At 39.9% G+C, this 18373-nt stretch overlaps 1 protein-coding gene across 1 annotated transcript in view; it reads left to right on the top strand.

Moving 5' to 3' along the window:
• The window catches only part of hspa4a (heat shock protein 4a), a 30766-nt gene that overhangs the window by 5459 nt on the left and 6934 nt on the right, over nucleotides 1-18373 (top strand). Inside the window, exons 5-14 of the mRNA XM_061962550.1 lie at nucleotides 1459-1581; nucleotides 4732-4831; nucleotides 7167-7300; nucleotides 8639-8883; nucleotides 9065-9141; nucleotides 9257-9408; nucleotides 9480-9586; nucleotides 9797-9930; nucleotides 10738-10919; nucleotides 16828-16905. Of these exons, the coding sequence (XP_061818534.1) occupies nucleotides 1459-1581; nucleotides 4732-4831; nucleotides 7167-7300; nucleotides 8639-8883; nucleotides 9065-9141; nucleotides 9257-9408; nucleotides 9480-9586; nucleotides 9797-9930; nucleotides 10738-10919; nucleotides 16828-16905 (1332 nt within the window). The remainder of the gene's footprint in view (nucleotides 1-1458; nucleotides 1582-4731; nucleotides 4832-7166; nucleotides 7301-8638; nucleotides 8884-9064; nucleotides 9142-9256; nucleotides 9409-9479; nucleotides 9587-9796; nucleotides 9931-10737; nucleotides 10920-16827; nucleotides 16906-18373) is intronic.

Here is an 18373-nt window from a genome sequence, read left to right as displayed (position 1 = left end):
TGTTTATTCAAGGATAAACACAAAATAGACAAAATTATACATGACAAACAGAAATGGCATCATTGAAACTAGGGCTGGGCGATATGGCCTTTTTTTATTATTGCGATATTTTAAGGCCATATTGCGATACACGATATATATCTCGATATTTTGCCTTAGCCTTGAATGAACACTTGATGCATATAATCACAGCAGTATGATGATTCTATGTGTTTTGATTGATTGATTGAGACTTTTATTAGTAGGTTGCACAGTGAAGTACATATTCCGTACAATTGACCACTAAATGGTAACACCCCAATAAGTTTTTCAACTTGTTTAAGTCGGGGTCCATTCATGATACAGATATATACTATCAGATATATACTATCATCATAATACAGTCATCACACAAGATAATCACATTGAAGTATTTACATTATTTATAATCCGGGGTGTGGAGGGGGGCGCCGGATGTAAGTGTCAAAAAGACAGCCAAAAGAGTTTGATATGAGAATAAATCTAAAGTTAAAATATAGGGTAGAAATGCACCCATTTGCAGGAAATGTAGTCTTGATTTTCAAAATTTTCTTTCACGTCTTGCATGTCTACATTAAAACATTATTCTTCATACTGCATTAATATATGCTACTTCTAAACTTTCATGCAGAGAAGGAAATCACAACTAAATAGATCACTAATTTTTTCAGACGGTGTTGATCTGGAAATTTTTGCCTCAGCATTTTGATGGTGTGGACGTGTGACACCGAACGGAGATAAGCGTCTCGACAGACATTACAATATTTTAACAATGATGACGAAAACGGTTTTCTCTGTCGTGTCCGTGTGTCGAAAATTGTTATGCGCTTATTTTTTTATTTGATTTTGTCCGTGGCATAGATTTGCCGTGCGCAGAGGACGTTTGAGCAGGCGCGCACCTTAGCGGCTGCGCTAGCATCACAGCTAACATTAGCCATGCTGCTACCTCTCTGCTCGGGGAGGACATATACGTATGTGACGTATGACGTGACAGTATGTGACGTATGACGTGACAGTATGTGACGTGTGTAAGAAGGTGCGCTCGCTGTCTGTGAGAGGGAGACACAGGAAAGAGTGAGAAGAGCCTGTCGTGTAATGCCAGCAGCTAAAAGCAACTGCGTGAGATTCCACAGACCTGTGGATGTGTTGAAGGTGTGCTGGAGAATGCGGAACGGAAATTACGGAGCAGCAGAAAAGTGGAATGTATTATTTAAATCGGTGTGTTGGAAAACACGGACCGGAGTTTTTTTTAAAACTGGATCTGGATCGGCATTTTCCCATGCCTTGCCGATACGCATTTTTTGGCAAATATCGGCGGTCGGATCGGGACATCCCTAGTATATATATAAAATGTGTATATATGTATGTGTGTATGTACTGTGCGTGCGATCCTGAGTATGTATGTAAATAAGTAAGTGGCTATATTTTCTCCAATGGCAGGTGATGTACATGGAGGAGGAGAAGGTGTTCAGCATTGAGCAAGTTGCCGGCATGATGCTGACCAAGCTGAAGGAGACTGCTGAGAGCGACCTGAAAAAACCAGTGGCTGACTGTGTCATCTCTGTAAGCAATATTGATACATCATCTTATCTAATTGCATCTATATTTTCAGAAGGCTCTTTAATGAATTAAGAATATGGATTTTTGTGAGTCTTGCTGGAGCCTTTTTTTTTTTTTTGCATTACTTTCTGTCAGGCTTGTCCCTGACAGTTTGGTTAAGTTTTAGTTTTTACTCTGTGTTTGTTTTATTTCCTGTCAGCACTCTTATTTTTGTTCAGTTTCCTGTTGTTCTCTCTGAGTGCTGTCCCCTCAGCTGTGGCTGATTGGCACCTGGCCACACCTGGTGTCAATCAGCCAGCTGCTATTTATACCTGCCCTGCCCTCCAGTCACTGCTGGATTATTGTCGTTCCTACTTGTCGTGTCGATGTCAGTGTAGCTGTATGCGGTAGCGGTAAGCTATATTCTGTAGCTGTTTGTAGCTTACTGTCTTTTTGTTCCTAGTCCCTGTTTGCTGGGTCCCTGTTCCCTGTTTCCAGTTTGTCCTCCTAGTTCCTGGTTTGTGTTTTTTGTCTTTATTTCATGGACATTAAATTATGTTTTTCCCCTCAATGCCTGCCGCTAGTGATGGGTTGATGAGGCGTCATGAAGCGTTTCGACACATTGCAAAACTGTGTCGATACTGTGTCACTAAATACTGACATCTGCTGGACATTAAAAATCCCTACAGGCAACCAATGGACCGACTCAACTGACACTGATTTTATGACCTAGTATATACAATAATATAAACCAAGTCATTGTATTTCATTTAGGATTATTTCATAACTTCATTTAAATAAAAATATTTTTATTTTATTTATTTTATATATTTATTATTTTTTTAGATACAGTCAATAAATAATGTGAACATGTATCATAACATGGAAATCTAAGAGAAAGGTTGTGAATGAGGATGCTTGTGGACTGGGAATTTTTTTTTTTTTTACACATTTTTATTTAAAAAAAAGTTTTTCCAACGTATTAAATTTTAGACGCTTTCTCTTTTTAGTTATTATTTCTCCGGCTGTAGAAAAGACCCGCTCACAGAGCACAGAGGAGGCGTCAGTGCGACACAGTTCGCGTATCGGTCATGTGACTTTCTAAAAGCGGTACGCGCACCGACACAGGGTTTTGCTCTATGAGCTCGACGCATGCGCCGATGCATCGGTGTTGCCGGACCCATCACTACCTGCCGCCATCTCTGCATCTTGGGGTTCGTCACCTACACAGCCTGACAGAATAATCCAGCAGTGACTGGAGGGCAGGGCAGGTATAAATAGCAGCTGGCTGATTGACACCAGGTGCCAATCAGCCACAGCTGAGGGGACAGCACTCAGAGAGAACAACAGGAAACTGAACCAAAATAAGAGTGCTGACAGGAAATAAAACAAGCACAGAGGAAAAACTAAAACTTAACCAAACTGTCAGGGACAAGCCTGACAACTTTCATTCTTATGTTGATATCAACATAAGGTGCCTTTGAGATTTCCCATTCCCCACCCAAAAATCTGAGATGTTCCATCAAATTTCACATTTATTGCCGTAAGTAGATGTTATGGTTGGAAATGCATTTTGGTCAAGCTCCCACATTTTTTATGAAATAACTGCAGGCAATGAAAGGACATGAAAACCGCAAAATATGTCGACCATTGTTGAAGAAAATCTAAAACCATATTCAATACCCCCAATTTGTTTATTAAAAAATAAAAACAAAAAGCTTTGTTTACTTGTGAAAGTAATAAGTTAATTTCCACAAAACATGGGAGGGGCGTTACAGAGAAAACACAGTTTCCGATCTTCAACATTCAAACCTAATTTTACAGTCAAACCATTTCTACTATTTATTCTACTTTCCACTAGCATTTCAATTTAGAGTCAGCTCTTCAGTATTCAAACCATTTCTACAATAATTCCACCAGCTTTTTAGTTAAGTGTCAGCTCTTCAACATTCAAACCATTTCTACATTCATTCTACATTCCATTTCATTCTACATTCCATCAGAATTTCAGTTCAGCTTCAGCACTGGCGCATTCACACACAATTTCTACAGATATTGCTTCGAATTAAAGGTATGTGCTTCCGCTATTAGGCCAAGTACCTGCCAATCATAGTACCAAGAAAAAATGCTGGTAGTAATATCACTAAAACATAAGAGGATTTCTTAAAGGGTGAAATATCTCATTAACATGTCCAGGAACACAAGCAAAATGTTTAAAATGATAATCAAAATAGAACAGCAATTTATCCATTTTCTACCGCTTGTCCCTTTTGGGGTCTCTAGGGGCGCTGGAGCCTATCTCAGCTGCATTCAGACAGAAGGCGGTGTACACCCTGGACAAGTCGCCACCTCATCACAGGGCCAACACAGATAGACAGACAACATTCACACTCACATTCACACACTAGGGCCAATTTAGTGTTGCCAATCAACCTATCCCCAGGTGCATGTCTTTGGAGGTGGGAAGAAGCCGTACCCAAAGAACATGAATGATCAAAATTAATCATTCTATGAAAGAAGTGGTGGTGAAAAATAAAACATCCATCCATTTTCTACCGCTTATTCCCTTTTGGGGTTGCGGGGGGCGCTGGAGCCTATCTCAGCTACAATCGGGCGGAAGGCGGTGTACACCCTGGACAAGTCGCCACCTCATCACAGGGCCAACACAGATAGACAGACAACATTCACACTCACATTCACACACTAGGGCCAATTTAGTGTTGCCAATCAACCTATCCCCAGGTGCATGTCTTTGGAGGTGGGAAGAAGCCGTACCCAAAGAACATGAATGATCAAAATTAATCATTCTATGAAAGAAGTGGTGGTGAAAAATAAAACAATGGTTGAGAAAAACATTTTATATCATGTAGTTAGCAAAACAGTGTGCGGGACATGCCAAAGTCGCATACATTTAATGAAAAGAAACTGTATAAAGTTAAGGAAACATATTTTAAGAGACTTATTGTTATATTAATAAATATGTAAACATTTCCATTAATAATAAAGCTTCAGAGTTGTAATTTTCTGCTACATTTTCATGAACCCTGAGTAATTCTGATGAGGACACCGAAAGCAGCATATATTGATATTGACCCGGCCACTTAGTTATATTTTTGACTTTGTATAGTATTAGACTTTTCTTATATTAACGTCATGTGTTAATATTTGCAACAGGTTCCCTGCTTTTTCACTGATGCAGAAAGAAGGTCCGTCATGGACGCCGCACAGATCGCCGGCCTCAACTGTCTACGACTAATGAATGAGACCACAGCTGGTACGTGGATACATACGATCCAATGCTAATTATGACACACACTCCTCTTTCCCCCGCAAATACTTCCATCAAACCACTTTTTATATTTAAATTGCCATAAAGAAATTATTTACAATGTTGAAGCAGAGAAAAAAAAAGCATTTGCGGAGGAACAAGTGTCGAACCGCGCACAGGTGGGGAGTCTATTGTTTCTGACTTTAGAGGGCACACTTTGACATCTACATGCAACTTTGTAAGATTTAAGTTCTGTTGCGTTGAAAATTGTAGACCAATAGGAATGGGTACCGTATTTTGGTACTTTGGAATATAGGTACATTTCTGGCCGTGTCTGAATTCACGTGAAAACAAACAGTTCCATATTTCAATACCTTTGTCACTGGCTCAACACTTGGCGAGGAAACAAGCGTCAAGCAGCACTCAGAAAGGACTCAGCCAAACTGCTTCTAGGTAATGTTGCAATTTTCAATACCGGCAATGCAAATATGCCTGATAGAAAACGCTGTAATGTAAAGTAAGGTTACATTGTGCTAGCTTAATACTACAATGGCTTTACCATATACATGCTACTGATTTCAACACCTCTAAATTTGGTAATGAAAACAACTAAGGTGCATGTTACAATCAAACGGCAAGTGTGTGATAAGTATAATACTTACAGTATAAAGACTTTGTAAGGCGCAACATAAGGCTAGACTGGCACATTCGTCTTCATGGCAAAAGCAAGGCGGCAAACCGTGGTCTATACACTAGATATCGACTGATATGTATTTTTTTTTTAGGGCCGATATGATTTTTAGTCAAGGAGGCCATGTAAATAAAAACAATTCTGGGCTCCTTCACTTAGCTTATAATTGAGACATTTTTCAAGCTGGCTGACATCAGTTCTTCCTGGATGTTACAGAAAGTATGAGAATGTATGTGTGATGAAGCCTGCTTTTATTTTCTTGTATAATAAGTTTCCTATTTGTCAAGGTATTTAGACAAAGTTTCGATTTTTGGCAGAGATATATTTTCTGTCGTCTAAATGTCTATTCATATCTGTCGTGTTATTTGATTGAAACAAAGCACATGAAACTCTGCGCGCTCCTTTAACGATCCCACGCTCCGAGTGTTGCGGACTGAGCTTCACCAAACACCTCCATTGGTGCAGTAAGGAAAACAAACAAAACGGGACTGGGAAGACTCCATGAAAGAAGGACAAACACTGGATGGCAGATATTCAGAGACATACTGTAGGCTACCAGCACTGCGATAGGAGAGAACGGGCACGGTCAAAAAAGCTGAGCAGACGGGAGAATAATTCTTACAAGAACTCAAATAAATGCCCTGTCAGATATATAATCGTATTTGTGGAGAATTACTGACAATTAAAGTATTTTTTGTTCTTTAATGATTTGGAAAAAAAGAAAGGAACTCTTCTCATGCAGGACAAAAAGGGCTGGTACTAGAGCAAATTCACAATTTTTAAAATACTAAATACTGGTATAACATGTATAACACTATTGCCATCTAGCATCTGTAGGCAAAGTCTACTATATATTACTTGCAAATGAGACTCAGAAATGTAATAAGAAAACAAGATATAACAACTGGACAACACGGGTATCATAATAAAAAGTTAAGTTAAAGTTAAAGTACCAATGATTGTCACACACACACTAGGTGTGGCGAAATTATTCTCTGCATTTGACCCATCACCCTTGATCACCCCCTGGGAGGTGAGGGGAGCAGTGGGCAGCAGCGGTGGCTGCGCCCGGGAATCATTTTGGTGATTTAACCCCCAATTCCAACCCTTGATGCTGAGTGCCAAGCAGGGAGGTAATGGGTCCCATTTTTATAGTCTTTGGTATGACTCGGCCGGGGTTTGAACTCCCAACCTACCGATCTCAGGACGGACACTCTAACCACTAGGCCACTGAGTAGGTAATCAGCTCCTTTTAAAGTGTTACATTAAAAAAAATAAGATTTTGTTCTTAAAAAATATAACATCAGTTAACAACACACGAAAGTACCAACAATTGGCATGGTTTATAACCGGTATCAATTCCCAGGTACCACTAATAAGTGGTTGTGTGGTTGTCATTCTGGTGTGACAGCAAGCTTTCACTGACATGCTGAACCATTGATTAATGCTTTACCAAAGAATCACAGGTGTTCCTGAAACAAGCACCTCTTATTACACAGTGAAGTGTTTATGCCAACCCCCTTGAAAATGTATATAAAAATGAATATTTGATGTACTGTACAAATGTATTTCTTGTTTGGCTGTGGCAAAAAGCTGTTGAACAATTGTTGTGAGCACAGACTTATGTCACGCTGTGTTTGTATATTGCAGTGACTCTGGCCTATGGCATCTACAAGCAGGACCTGCCGGCTCCAGAAGAGAAGCCCAGGATTGTTGTGTTTGTTGATGTGGGCCACTCTGGTTACCAGGTGTCCATTTGTGCATTCAACACAGGAAAGCTTAAGGTAAACCCAAGGGTCTGTACTAAATGAATGTAAAAATAGTAGTAGTGTAATTATAAGCATGTGTGGGTTAAATGATTCAGGTTTTTCCTCGCAGTTCCTCTGATATTTTATTTGTCTTTAGAGTTTCATTACGGGATGGATGAAAAGTTATTCTGTGTTTCTCACAGGACTGCTACCGATTTGGCGATGAGTCATGACATAAGTTCATGTATTTTTTAAAGAAGATTTAAGGAAATCCCTGGTTTACGTATTTTACAGGAAAGGCGAAATGGTACTAATAGACAAAATGTCTCCAGGTTCTGTCTTGGCACTATTGCTAGACATGACTAGTCAAAGGCTGAGCTGCACGCTTGTGGAGGTGCTCTGTACGCTTCCACACCTTGCCTTTCACAGAGGCCGTAATGCACACTCCTGGGCTTCTAGAGGTGCCCTGCATGTGTCGATATTTGCTCTTTTGTGATAGCTTGCCGAGTAAATGTATGATGCAAGAAACACTTCTTGTTTTTCATTTGGTATACCTCTACTGAATCTAAGGATCCTTACTGGAATTTTTTTTTTTATCCAAACACATGTACTGTTACGTCTTTAGTATCAAGTATCAACATATACAGTAGTACCTCAACTCACAAGTCTAATTGGTTCTATGACGGAGTTCTTGACTCAAAACACTTGTATCTCAAATCAACGTCTCCAATTTAAATTAAATGAAGTCAATTTGATTGGTGATTGGCTCCCAAAACAGCACAATTTTAAACATACCTTAAAAAAACTTTTAGATAAGAAATATTGTATCAAACCAATACAACAGAATGTACTACAAACATTTACAATAGTATTATGAAGTGATATAATAACAATGTACAACACTTACCTTCCATCCAGCTGTTTCTTCATCAAACGAAATATAAGCAGCTGTTGCATATTTTCATTGATAAATGTCCACTGTTTAGATATTATTTTAACTTTCTTGGCTGGCATTAGTCTTATTCTGCTTGCAACTTAAAGCATAACCATTAGCCAAGAGACCACACTCATCTCAAAACACTTTTAAGTTGAGTTACCACTCAAGCTGCAAAGTTGCGAAGTTGACAAAACTGATCCTTCCTGTCACTACTTCTTATTCTCTGGCAGACCAGGTGTATGAGTTGTGTCAAGAAGCTGCATTACAATGCATACCGCCACCTTACAGGTAGCACCAAATCTAATTATGGCGGTCCAAATGTACTTGTGGCAAGCCCCCACAAATAAATGAATGTATGGAAAATAATGATCTTGACCAATGGCCGTAGGTTATCCACTAGATTTATATTTAGTCGCTAACCTGGAGTGCCTTTCCAGGTCCTGGCAACAGCGTTCGATTCCGAGCTCGGCGGGAAGGACTTCGACGACATCCTGGTCAGCCACTTCTGCGAGGACTTTGCTAAGAAGTACAAGCTGGACGTGAGGTCCAAACCTCGCGCGCTTGTGCGTCTCTATCAGGAGTGCGAGAAGCTCAAGAAGCTGATGAGCGCCAACTCCTCGGACCTGCCTCTCAACATTGAGTGCTTCATGGATGACATTGACGTGTCCAGTAAGCTCAACAGGTAAGATGCAAAAGGTTAACAAGTTAACTGCCCTTACATTATTTCAATGGAGATAAATGCTTTTAAAATACAAATAGTTAAGCAGCATCCATAAATGATTTGTCTAAGAGTGAGATTCCTCTGTGTTTCAGTGTTACTATCACCCAACGTCCATAAATTACTTTTACTTATGTGTCCACAGAGGCCAGTTTGAGGAGATGTGTGCAGGGCTGCTGGCCAAAGTGGAAGGGCCCCTGCGTAGCGTCATGGAACAAGCCAGTGAGTGCATACCACTTTTAATGGCAGCTGGACGATCCCATGTCGAACCTATGCTGCGCAGCATTTGTTGGGAAATGAGGTCGCAATCCAAGTATGTGCCTCTCCCTGTGCCCAGAGCTGAGGAAAGAAGACGTGTATGCGGTGGAGATCGTAGGCGGTGCCTCCAGAATCCCCTCCATCAAAGAGCGAATCAGCAAGTTCTTTGGCAAAGAGCTGAGCACCACTTTGAACGCCGACGAGGCCGTGGCCAGAGGCTGTGCCCTGCAGGTAAACAGCCCACTGGTCAGTATAACAAGTGGTCTCTGCAACATGATGACTGTGTGTTCTCCTCCACACAGTGCGCGATCCTGTCTCCGGCCTTCAAAGTCAGAGAGTTCTCCATCACAGACGTGGTTCCTTATAGCATCTCTATTAAATGGAACTCGGGAGCAGACGAAGGACTGAGGTACGCAGGTGCTGTTTTTACACAGAGATTATGCTAAGTGGTCACGTCAATCCTGAATTGTTGGGGTGAAAATACCATATTGTATCATATTCATGACAAAAATCCAATGTCGTGTGGGTGACGTTGTAGTCGTCTACCTCCAAAGATGTCTCTTTTTTCTGTAACTGTGTTCCTAATTTTTTTTATATTCTTCTGCTTTGTCTCTAACAGTGATTGTGAGGTTTTCCCAAGAAACCACGCATCTCCCTTCTCCAAAGTGCTAACCTTCTACCGAAAAGAGCCCTTCCTCCTTGAAGCATACTACAAAAACCCCAAAGAGCTGTCCTACCCCAACACTTCCATAGGTACCGGCCAGCCTACTTACTTACCTACCTACATTTACGGATGTTTGATGTTGATGCAGATAAGCAACTATAAGGGTCGAATCAGGCTGCATATTCTGTAAAGGTGTGCTATTTTATTCTGTTGGGAAGTGAGATGGGTGACCTACAAAAGCATTTTATGTAGTGCAATTTTCATTCAGTAGTACCTCTGTTTCAATCCGTTCAATATGTTTCAAAAGGTCAGACGAAGAGCAATTAATATGAAAACCGAAGCCATTTTTTCCATAGGAAATAATGCAATTATTCCTTTCAAGGCACACAAAATCACTAACACAGAACACATTTCATAGATTATTATGATTTTAATTATCACAGGTCATCATTATAGTTTTACTCACAGAAAAAATGCAAAATACATGTAAATGGCAAAATGGATGGGGCTGGCACTCGCAACTTTCTTTGGCCCCATGGTAGCTTATTTTGCATATACTTGTGGTGTAACTTTGTTAGTTGGCAAGAAAAAAGTGACAGAGCTAGGGGGATTTACTTTGGAATGGGGAATCAAAAGCAGGCTAAAACGGGCGTGATTTGCAACAAAGACATGAATGAACTCAGGCAGTGTTTCAAAAACACAACAAGACTGAGTCACCAACGCATAAGATTCTTTGTTAGGGCACACCTTTCCGTGGATAAAGGGACCACTTTGTTAGGCACAAAGATTGGCAAGCATTGGATACGCAAACCACTGCAAATACTTATTTGAAAACTAGGATTAAAAAGCAGCATTTAACGCTGGAGGAACTAACCATTTCTTTTTTAACCCTACAGGACAGTTCCTCATCCAGAATGTGGTTGCTCAGACATCAGGCGAAAGTGCAAAGGTCAAAGTTAAAGTGCGAGTCAACATTCACGGTGTTTTCAGCGTGTCGAGTGCCTCACTGATAGAGGTCATGAAAACGGCGGATGGAGAAGAGCCAATGGAGACGGACCATGCGATGAAGGAAGAGGAGGTATGTGTAGTGTTTATTTATTTGAATGAGGCTCTCTAGCCGCGCCTTAGCTGTCACTTTTGTCATCACTATGGAATTCAGCAGGCTGGTACCTTTAATGCTGCTTTGCTACATTGTTGTTGCTACCACGCTACCTGCTGAGTCAAAGCAGCGACTCACTGAATATTAAGGCGGTGGGGCCTCAGAAGACTAGAAAAATTATGCATGTACTCGTGAGGCAAACCTTAAATACCCCAATTAATTAGGGATACACCAAAATGAAATGCTTGGCCAAAACAGAAAATAAAGAAAATCAAGGCCGAAAACCAAAACACAGAAATATATTAATTTAACAATTATTAATTGAACCTGGGGATAGGCTGATTGACAACAGTAAATTGCCCCGAGTGTGAATATTTGTGTTGGCCCTACAGTGAGGTGGCTTCATTTGACCTTTCTTTGTGTTTTCTCAAAGCCTGGAGTGGAAAGGAATGAACTCCTCTCCCTCTGCTTGAGAGCTTGATTTAATGTCCAAATAAGTACGTCCACCTCGCTGTGACGTCACAACATAGCCAGACTGCAAAACCCAGTCAACGTAGGCATCCAAAGCTACATGCAAGTTCATGCCAGAATGCATGAACCGATGAATTGACGCTTTGGCATTAACATGAGTACCCAACTTTGTAACAACATTTATTATCTTTACCAACAACAAATTCACCAAGAATTACAGATGTGTAAAGTGGAAATACATGTAAATAGTAGACACAATCCCACTCTACCTCTTGAGGTAAAAGTGGCATGTTCTTCTTGATGAACAGTAGCTTTTATGCTCTATCAAAAAGAAGTACTGTGGAACGTCGAGTTACAAACTGAATTGGTTATTGAACATGGTTCGTAAATCGGAAAGTTCATATTGTGAAGTATAGTTCCCCATAAGAAACACTGTAAACATGAATAATTGGTTCTAACCTCGACAAGTAGTAAAACATAATGCACACTTTGAAAACTCTATAATCCATATACAAACCTTGTTTCCATATGAGTTGGGAAATTGTGTTAGATGTAAATATAAACGGAATACAATGATTTGCAAATCCTTTTCAACCCATATTCAATTGAATGCACTACAAAGACAAGATATTTGATGTTCAAACTCATAAACTTAATTTTTTTTTGCAAATAATAATTAACTTAGAATTTCTTGGCTGCAACACGTGCCAAAGTAGTTGGGAAAGGGCATGTTCACCACTGTGTTACATGGCCTTTCCTTTTAACAACACTTAGTAAACGTTTGGGAACTGAGGAGACACATTTTTTAAGCTTCTCAGGTGGAATTCTTTCCCATTCTTGCTTGATGTACAGCTTAAGTTGTTCATCAGTCCGGGGGTTTCCCTTGTGGTATTTTAGGCTTCATAATGCGCCACACATTTTCAATGGGAGACAGGTCTGGACTACAGGCAGGCCAGTCTAATACCCGCACTCGTTTACTATGAAGCCACGTTGATGTAACACGTGGCTTGGCATTGTCTTGCTGAAATAAGCAGGGGCGTCCATGGTAACGTTGCTTGGATGGCAACATATGTTGCTCCAAAACCTGTATGTACATTTCAGCATTAATGGCACCTTCACAGATGTGTAAGTTACCCATGTCTTGGGCACTAATACACCCCCATACCATCACAGACGCTGGCTTTTCAACTTTGCGCCTATAACAATCCGGATGGTTCTTTTCCCCTTTAGTCCGGAGGACACGACGTCCACAGTTTCCAAAAAGAATTTGAAATGTGGACTCGGCATCAAATTCTAAAGTTAATGATTATTTGCAAAAAAAAAAAAACGTTTATCAGTTTGAACATCAAATATGTTGTCTTTGTAGCATATTCAACTGAATGTGGGTTGAAAATGATTTGCAAATCATTGTATTCCGTTTATATTTACATCTAACACAATTTCCCAACTCATATGGAAACAGGGTTTGTATATTTATACATCAAACAAACATAACAGGGGGGTAATTGATCAGCAATCTCTTCTTTATCAAAATAACACAACAACGGTAATCTCAAATGTCAACGCACACACACACAAAAGTTCCTTTGATGGTTCCATAAAACGTTAACAACCATGTTGCTACAATAATTAAAAAAAAAGTAAAATAATTTTTACCCTGCTGTCCGCATACAGCAGAGACAAGGAAGGGAGGGCAGTCAGAGAAAGGGCACGGGTAGAATGGGAAATGTGTGTGTGTTTCCTCTACTGTCTAAGTTTAAGTTCACAGCGAATCCCTCCTTCTTTCCAGTCTGGTTTCTTGGCTTTTTGAACCCATATTGAGTAAGCAAAATAGAGAAAATTGGCGAGAAAAGAAACACATGCTGACGCACTAACAAGTGGCAGCCGAGTAATTAACTGCGTAAACGGGATATGATGTACTGTAGGGGACTCTGCCTCTCCAAAATGGCCATGCCCTGTGTGTACTGCACTGTAAAGGAAGGGATGTCAACAGAATGGCAGCGCCCTAAGGCCTCCAGCGGCACACAAAATTAGAGATCAACCGATATGTTTTTTTAGGGCCATAACAATTATTAGTGATGAAGAAGGACGATGACCGATATTTGGAGCCGATGTTCATATACACTAAAAATGACATATTGACGTCAAAATGTTGAATAATACTATTACAAACTCCAACACTTAACTTTGTTCATATGCATGAAACATATTTATTTAAAAAATAAATAAATACAAACAAACAAAAAGTGCAGGGAGTTTCTTGGCAGAGTTGCATCTCTTATAAAGGTGAATACACATTTTAATAAATAGCTACCTGAAGATTTGTGTCCCTGAAATAAGTTGTATCCACTGTGATTAATGAAATTATTCTAAATTTACGACTGTTGACATTGACAGACTGTTAGCAGGCGGATCACCTAGCAATATTACACTTTATTACAAAACGGGAAAAGTTATTACAACAATTTAAAGTACAAAACGTAATGTACAGATCAATCAAAAGCAATATTTTGGTGGAAACAAGGGTTACATCATTAACATCTTTATCAAGGCATTATCGTAACACTCCACATTTTGTGTTATGTGCAATTAGGCAGCAAACACACGTATATACTGTATCAGCCTATAAAAAATATTTCAAGGATTAAAATCTTGCAACTGCTTTGTTGTTTTGCAGCTTCTAATGTGGCTATTATTTATCCTTTTAAGTGTGTCCTTGCAATAAAACTAAACTTGGTATAGTTTGAGTACTTTAATCTCTCTCAATCACACAATGATCAATTATTTCTGGAGTTTTGTTTCAAGTGATTCACAGACACGTAAGGTACTACGAGCTTGCGTATGTTCATTAAGTTTTTTAGATATTCTGTTCATAGTAACGTTAGTACCGGTAGTATTCGTGACATGTAGACGACTGGGATGTTTATTACAATTACGTGAGAGTTTTCTGATTTTACATAGGTTCAACAAATCCATACACTTTCTCCGCCGTGAGTTTGACAAGCGGCAAACCTGCCTAAGACCTCGGCTTATGATTGGCTCTGGCTCTGGCTCGTATGCAGTTTGCGTAACCAAGCAAATGGCGCCACCGGCAAGACAATTGTGGAGCTGAGGCACGACTGCATCTGAGCCAAACTGAGAAAGGCTGACGCTTGTTTGATGATTGTTACATTTTAAATGATAGTAATGATGATAATAGAGGTTAAATATTACTAATCATTGTCAATATTTAAAAAAAACTCAAATTAATTTTTAAAAAAGGCGATGCCGATATATGTCAAAATGCAAAATATTAGCGCTGATAACCGGTCCACAAAATGAATAAAGCATTCGTGCACTGAGACATGGTTGACGCAATCTTAACGTTCAAAGACTGAAAAGTTTGCAAATCAAGGTGTTCATAAATCGATGTTCTACTGTATTGTGCCCCCTATCCTCGAGAACATGAGCCGCAGCATTCAACAGTCTCTCGCCTTGGCGCCGTCACGTAAAAACCTTCTTGTCTTTTAAAAAATGCCTGCCACTGACAGAGTGTTCATGCTTGGGAGTACCGGTACTTTCCTTGTCTGTGCGTTGTTGTTAACATAAATCAATTCAAATCAAATCAACTTTATTTATAGAGCACATTTAAAATTTACCACAGGGGTAGCCAAAGTGCTGTACAATGAGCAGGTTAAAAGATAAAACGAGTACCGAGCAAACACAATACAACACAAACAGAACACGATAAAAAATAAATAATTAAAATAGAATTAATAAAAACATAAAAACAGGATCACAGCAGGTGTATTATGGGGCGCCATTGCAGTATGGATATCACTCAGTGTTAAAAGCCATGGAATAAAAGTATGTTTTTAAGAGAGATTTAAAAACAGGAAGAGAGGAGGCTTGTCTAACACTCAGGGGTAGGTCGTTCCAGAGCTTGGGAGCAGCAACGGCGAAAGCTCTGTCACCTCTAAGCTTCAGCCTTGTGTCAGGGACCGTCAACAGCAGCTGATCGGCTGATCTTAAGGATCGGGTGGGGCAGTAAGGCTGAAGGAGGTCGGAGAGATAGGTTGGCGCGAGGTTGTTTAGACATTTAAAAACAAATAAAAGGAGTTTAAAATGTATTCGGTAACGCACAGGGAGCCAGTGAAGGGACGCTAAAATAGGGGTGATGTGCTCACGTCTGCGGGTCTGTGTTAGCAGACGAGCAGCAGAGTTCTGCACGAGCTGCAGGCGGGCGAGGGAGGCCTGGCTAATGCCAACATACAGGGCATTACAATAATCAAGACGAGTCGAGATAAAAGCGTGGATTAATTTCTCAAGATCATGTCTTGATAGAAGCGGTTTCACTTTCGCTATTTGGCGTAATTGATAAAAGCTTTTTTGAACGACGCTGCTGATTTGTTTTTCGAATTTAAAATCTGAGTCGAACTTTACCCCCAGGTTTGTGACAGAGTCGCTGAGATACGGGGTCAGAGTGCCGAGGTCAACGTTGGGGGAGGGAGAGCGACTTGGACCGAACAACATAACTTCTGTTTTATCTTCATTTAGGCTCAGGACGTTAGCTGAAAGCCAGACTTTGATGTCGTGCAGGCAGTCAATAAGACGTTGAACCGTGTTATTTTGTGCCATGGGAAAATAAATCTGGCAATCATCGGCATAAAAATGAAATGCAATACTGTACTTCCTAAAAATAGAACCAAGGGGGAGAAGGTAAAGCGCAAATAAAATTGGGGCAAGGATTGAGCCCTGGGGGACCCCATGTGGTAAAGGAGCTGTGGACGACATAAAACTGTCTACTTTTACACAAAAACTCCTGTCGGAACATAATCAGAATGGCAATCAGAATGTTTGGATTATTGTAGGAGCGAGCCAATGTTGTGATGTATTAAACCCGAGTGCAGAACGTCTTCGAAGAAGTTCCCATTCTTGATCATTTCCACATTGCACGTTTTGCAGATTGCTGTCTTTCTCAGAAATATTGAAGCACATCCACATTGCAGACATGTTCACCATGTTTCTCCAGACAAGCACATGCTTCCTTACTTGATCACAACAACCGGTTTCGGCAGTGTTATTTCGCTGATCAAAGTATTTTTCGGGTTGCCGAAAATTTGGCACTTCCCTACAATAAATTCTTCGTTTGTTCTATAATGACTGGGTGTGTAGTCTGTAAATCTAAAAACTATTGGGGTCTTCAGTTAGCGCTGGGTCAATGACATTGGCATTAACAGCTGCGGTTGTCGGCAACCTCCTAATTTAAACTGTCATATGTAATATTTCATATTCCCTGAACTACTTTTCAATTATGGTGTGCTTTTAATTAATACCACATCCTATTTGTGGTTTTGGTAAACAAACACCCAGCCTAAATATAAAGTATTTACGGTATTTCACAGTTTCGCCGTGTTTGCTTTTTGTTTCACGTCAGAGCAAAATGCAAGTGGACCAGGAGGATCAAAAAGCAGACTCTGGCGGAGACAAGAAATGTGAGACTGAAGAGATGGAGGTAAAAATTCAAAAATTGTTGACTGAATTTGATGAATGCTGCTCGTCCAAGGGAGCCGAAGTATGCTATACTGTCATGTTCCTTGATGTTTTTTTTTTTAGAAAGCATCACTTTTGACATTTGTTACACATTCTCAAAGAATACTCTTCACTTAGATGCTCACACCCTGAGAGGGCATAATTACTGGGGCAGAGTCGTGTGTAGGTAGAGTATGGACAATCCAATTTCAAGCGATCTCCTCAATGATTGGTCAAAATGCACTCCCGTGACTACAGGGCACCATGTTACGTACCAGTTTAAAGCCGCAGCTAAGCGACACTGCACTTCCTCATTATACATTTAATCTAATTGAAAAGTGTTTGCCGTGTGTAAACATTCCCTGTTTGCGGCATGGGGATGCTCACTCGCAAAAAAATGCAGTAAGCAATTGCATACGTTTCCCGAAACAAGAAAATATGGGAAGTAAAGGTTTGCCAGAAGGGCTGGAGAGCCAACAACATGAGGAAAGCAAGCATACATTCACATTGGAAACATGGTATATTTCACTCTCAGTAACACTCAATTATATACTTTACCTGACAGAACTTTGCACCTTCTCTGCATGTCTCACCAATAATTCAAACTAAACTAATAAATATTGCAGTAAAAAGCAGCATTATTTCCGTATTCAAGTTATTATGGTGAAAATATCATCAATATTAAAAAAAAACAGAAGTAAAAGCACAGACATATTCAGCGCAGTGTTTGCAAACAATACATCGGAGGCAGACACCACAGTTGACATACTACACACAAAAGTCATTATTTCTCCGTAATTGTTAGTCCAATTAAGATTTTGGCAAAATGAGGGTATCCCATTTATTTTTGATCATTGTGTATTTTCTGACGTACATTTCGCCAACTGGAATGTGTTAGAAAGCCGCTGGTCACTAAACACTGCATGAATGTAGCAGTGGAGTGCATCATAAACGGCCTAATAATTATTAGTATTAAATATGCTACCTTAACAAAATAAAAGCATGTGTTATTGTAAGTTTATGAGCTGGAGTATATTTAGAACTATATTTAGACGTACTATTTTGGTTTATTTTGTCAGGAAAACTAATAACGGAACAACTGGATTACATACTTCCGGCACAGCCGCACACGTCTTTGGTACGAAACATGGCACCTCTCGTTTAGTCGTCCATACTTTCTCTATACACAACGCTGTATTGTGTACCGTTTGTTGTAGTTTCAAAACCATGTAAAGGAAATGGTGTAAAGGGAATTAATTTGTTCCAGGCTCACCCTCAGAAAATAGATTCCCAATTGTCACCATAAGTGCCATTTAAGTATAATAAATGCACCACAAAATGTAACTGACATTTAAGTGGGTTTCTCATTGTGTATTGGGCAGCCTTACACTTTCTGACTTTGCAAGAAGTTCTATATTTAATTCTAGAGGTGGGAATCTTTGAGCACCTGA

The sequence above is a fragment of the Nerophis lumbriciformis genome, linkage group LG09 (assembly GCF_033978685.3).
Source record: "Nerophis lumbriciformis linkage group LG09, RoL_Nlum_v2.1, whole genome shotgun sequence".
NCBI classification, from domain to species: Eukaryota; Metazoa; Chordata; class Actinopteri; order Syngnathiformes; family Syngnathidae; genus Nerophis; species Nerophis lumbriciformis.
This window is presented reverse-complemented; position numbering and strand designations above follow the sequence as displayed.